Here is a 4728-nt window from a genome sequence, read left to right as displayed (position 1 = left end):
ATATATGAAACAAATTTTAGGCAAAAACTTGGTTATTGTAGGAGAAATTGTGATATTTTAAAATATAGTACAATTTAAATTTACAAAAATGTATTAATTCATATAAATGAGATGACATTTTGTACAGAGGCTGTGTTTGGGATTTCAAGGTTGGCAACTCTGCCTGATACGTTAGCGTCTGTAAGTGTCATGGAAGTGTACTGTTGCAGCAAGAGGCCGCCAAACAATAAAACACATTAAATCCACAGTCCATGTGTGTTTTAACCATCAATCGAGCTAACAAGGCCCCAACAAGCTGCTTATATGCAGCATTATGTGTATACAAATTTTCAAATATGTAACTCAAACCCGTTCAATAAACATCAACTGTGAGTTGTAACAGTATCAAACTTGAATAGACAAGACACTCTAAGGCGCAGCTATGTGCTCCTAATGTTGTCTGGTATAGTTAAAGGACACTTGGAGCTATATATGGAGGGGGAAAAAAAGATAGTTTTATCTCGTCCTACGAATGATGTAGGTTAACGTTTTTCCAGAAAATTGAATAGATTAAGGAATTTCATAAAAATACTCAATAAAAACTTCTAGGTAAAGAAATTTTTACCTTAACATTTCTAAAGGTGTAGATAAAAAAGTGTACGCATCAATCATTTAAAATTTCAAAGTTTTTAAAAGGAAAATAAATCATAAAAAGAGTTACGTAATCGCATTTCAATGGTAAAAGTTGATAGGTTGACTTTGCGATCGCACTAGGAACGATATAACATATTTTTACTAAGTTACTTGTTATTTTTTTACAACTCTGGACATCGGGCCGACGATCGGTGAACTCAACAGCACGTTTAAAAAGCTTCGTAAAATGGGGTTCTCGCATCAAACAGGTGTCTTCCGTACAATGCGCGTCATAAGAATGTGAGGCAACAAATTGAGCCAATCAATTTGATAGAAAAAGAGGAAAACAAGGATAATTGAAACAGTCAAATTCACATCAATACAAATAAACGAAATTTCAAAGACAGTGGCTGGATAGACAGTGAAATTGGAGAAATATTGTCCATATTTCAGTTACTGCTATTTAGAATAAAATTCTATTATTATTAGTCCCAAAGTACAAGAAAAAAATTGCAACTTTTTGATAATAAAGACTTATTTGGACATTAATAGTGATACCTCTGAAACAGACGTGTAACACGAATTCCGTGCCTAATGGTTTTCCACGCAGTCTGTGTTGCTTCAATCTCTATTTAGTGTGCCTCGATGTTTTCCACACAATGTGCTTGCAATTAGGTTAGGGCCATTTTCGACTTTTCTCCTTAAAATTTCTTACAAGTTTCTTCAAACGGAACGGTAAGAAACTGAATGAGACAAATGGTTAACAAGCTTGAAGTTCACAAAGAAACTTCCTCACTGCCCAAACTACCTTGCAAGGACGAGCGATCGCGTGTCTCTTGTTTCTTCTCTCACTTCCCCCTTCTTCTTTTTTGTCACTGTCATTCCACACAACAGTCATGGAAGTATTGGTTATATGCATTATGCATGAACATGAATAACAAATAAAATACATTAAGCCTACAGTGTAACAGAAATTATGGTTAGCAGAATGTTAGTCCATTACGTTTTCGTCCATTCGTAATTTGGTCCTAATTATACGTTTGTCCAGTTAAAATTTTGTCCAGAAATCTTTCGTCCATGTCATTTCAGTATTATGTGAAATTTCGTCCTATACAGGTCCTTATCTGATTTAGTCTAAATTTATTTACTTGAAATTTTCGTAGCTATATTTATTACGAAAAAGTAATCACTGAAATAAAACATGAGATTTATTTTCAGTTATTTCAAAGAACAAAGATCAAGCATTCATTGCAGCTATTTCTTAGAAAGTGTATTTCCTTCTTTAATTTCCATCTTCGGAGTTCTGCGCGTTGCTGTGTAATTTTATTACAGGTTGACCGATTCTCACATCGCCAATATATCCTGGTTCGATCCGTATTATAAGAGTGGTAACAATAGCCGTCTTTTATGAACAGATGGTTGTTCCTTTTTGAAGTAATTACTTAGGGATCCATACCTGATAATTTTAAGTAAAACTAATGTATGCATTTCCCTAGCAACACCTGTTCCTATCCTCCATTATTTGGTATTATATTGTCATCTGTTTAAAATGTGCTTCTAGTACAGCCGTGGCGAAAATGTAACTCACGAGCACATTGTGCCTCACATTGGTAGCTGTGCATGTCTCTTGCTTCCCCAACCCCCACCCTCTCACTCACCGGAATCAAACTCCGTTCCATTTGTATTTGTCTCTGACCTGCGAGTAGCGTATCGTCGCAATGTTTCTCTCGAAACCATGTACCTTTACAAAAACGAAAGTTTCAAATAGAATGGGAGGACGCATTTTTTTTTGCTGCCAATATGGTGAGAATATTAAATGTATGATTTGTTCACAAGTATTACGATGAAAACGATTGTATAACATAAAACGGCATTATACTTCATGTCACTGATGAAACATTAAAAGGTTAAGTGTTATTGTTATTATTATTATTATTATATTATTATTATTATTATTATTATTATTATTATTATTTCGATCCTTTTTCAGCAGATGTACGAATAATGCGGTTAAGTCTTCAATTTAAACTCACAGATTTACAATGTAATGTTACAATGAAAGCTAGATGTCCTTACTTGACAAATGTTGAACTTTTCAAATCTTTGCCAAAAAATTAATATCCGAAGCTTCGTTCTTTCGCTTGCTCTGTTGAAGCCATGTTCGCTACAACTTACGTTTGAGAAAAATTATTTTCAAGAATGAAAATAGTAAAAACCAAATTTATATCACGACTGACAGACAAATACCTTCGTGATCAACTACGACTGGCAGTAAGTGACATAATTCCTGATTTTGAAACTCTGTCGCAGACACATTCTGAAGACAGTTAACTTTAGATTGTGATAATGTGTCCTATGTATTCTTGTTCATTTCTTTCTTCGTTACACGTACTAAACATTAGTTTGTTACCTTATACTCTATAAAATTATATTTAAGTGCTTGACGTAAGGAAAATGAAAATCCGTTAATAAGTCAGACAATTGCTTCACTTCCCCTTCGGGTGTCCGCCTCCCTCCATAGGTACTATGCATGTTGCAGGTTACACAGTGGCTCGGCGAAAATGTATGGACAAACATTTTTATTGTATTTTATTACTTTAATTCGACTACAGATGTTTCACTCAATCTTTGAGATTTCTTTAAATGACCCGTAAAGTTCTTATGTTGTACATAGACCTATTAACTAATAGCAGTATACAGTCACTAGTAATGACTATTGTAGTAGTTTATATCACATAAGCCTTAAAACAAAACAAAACGACACACTCAGTCAATATGCAAAATAAATATCAGCTTCTTTGTCCAGAATCGAACTGTGTTAACGTTTCTAGTTTTAAATACTATTCACAGCGGAGGACCTTTTACTTTGTGCATTTACCCAGCTATCAAATACGAGTAACGTAATACCACAACCACTGCATAACAGTTCCTCTACTGTAAAGTACACATTAAGATGGAAATCTGGATCGTTTACTACGTAGAAGTCGTGATATTCTGGAACGAAGTTAATGTCATGTGAAAGTGATATAATTTCTCTTTTCTTTACAGCCTGAATCTCGATCCCCTCAAGAACCCGTACGCTCCCAAGCCGAAGCCGGAAGAAGCCGTTCTGGTGCCCCAGCATCACCAACAGGCTCAGCACTTGTTCGGGCGCAAGTAGATGACAATTATCTGCACGACACGGGGCGCGGCTTTCCTGCAGCAAGTTTCATGACCCGTCGTGTTGACCCCGTGTCTTCCATCGCTCACATCGCATCAGCATTTTGGTGGTTACAGGCTGCAGATGTTTATTTATTTCAGTTACTTTATATTTCCACTATAAACATTTTTTTGGTTCAGTACACTTCGAAAGAAATATTACTGTAACTATGATTTGAAATGATATTTAAAAAGAGGCTTCACAAGTATGAGGATTACGAAAAGTAGAACGTTGCCGTATATGTTGTCAAAAATCCATAGTGTCCCCAAAAACTGTAATGAAACAAAATTTTATTTTAAATATGAGGAATATAAACGAACACATTTCAAACAAAATTATGTTGAATAAAGTAAAAATATACAAATATGTAGTTTGCAAATATATGTATAATTTCTACAAAAAAAAATGCATTATATATAAACTTTTCACCATTATTTATGCAATAAAATTTTTAATTACTTCAATACCAAATTCGTATTTTTACCAACCATCCAACACTATAAACCAGCCGTCGGCAGAAATGCCATCGCGATGTCTGTTACTAACGGGCGTCGAAAACTGCACACAAAATTTTTCTACCTGGATTTTGGTCATATAGGAACTGCACACCAACATTTTCTACCTGGATTACGGCCATATGGAAACTGTACACCAAAATATTTTATACCTGCTTTGCCAATACTATACATAGTTTTAATTTACCAAACTGTTTTAATTTTGTTCGAAATGGAGCGTCTGTTTAAATCTGAAAGTGACCGGGGTAATTTAGTACTGGTATATGACGACTGTAAATGTTATAAAGCCAAGGAATTGGAAAACTATGAAGTAATGTGGAGGTGTTGTATTAGAAAATGCCATGCGGAAATTTATAGCTTGCTGAAAAATGTAGAAATTATTAGAGAACGCGGTGGGCATAA

The 4728-nt window shown here is 34.7% G+C and overlaps 1 protein-coding gene across 1 annotated transcript in view; it reads left to right on the top strand.

The window, feature by feature from the left end:
• The window catches only part of LOC138703382 (uncharacterized), a 41112-nt gene extending 36830 nt beyond the window's left edge, over nt 1-4282 (top strand). The window contains exon 4 of the mRNA XM_069831208.1: nt 3661-4282. Coding sequence (XP_069687309.1) covers nt 3661-3772 — 112 coding nt within the window. The 3' untranslated portion in view covers nt 3773-4282. The remainder of the gene's footprint in view (nt 1-3660) is intronic.
• Nucleotides 4283-4728: the final 446 nt, after the last annotated feature.

This window comes from Periplaneta americana, chromosome 7 (genome assembly GCF_040183065.1).
Source record: "Periplaneta americana isolate PAMFEO1 chromosome 7, P.americana_PAMFEO1_priV1, whole genome shotgun sequence".
NCBI classification, from domain to species: Eukaryota; Metazoa; Arthropoda; class Insecta; order Blattodea; family Blattidae; genus Periplaneta; species Periplaneta americana.
Note: the sequence above shows the minus strand (reverse complement) of the source record. Positions and strands in the feature narration are given on the sequence as shown.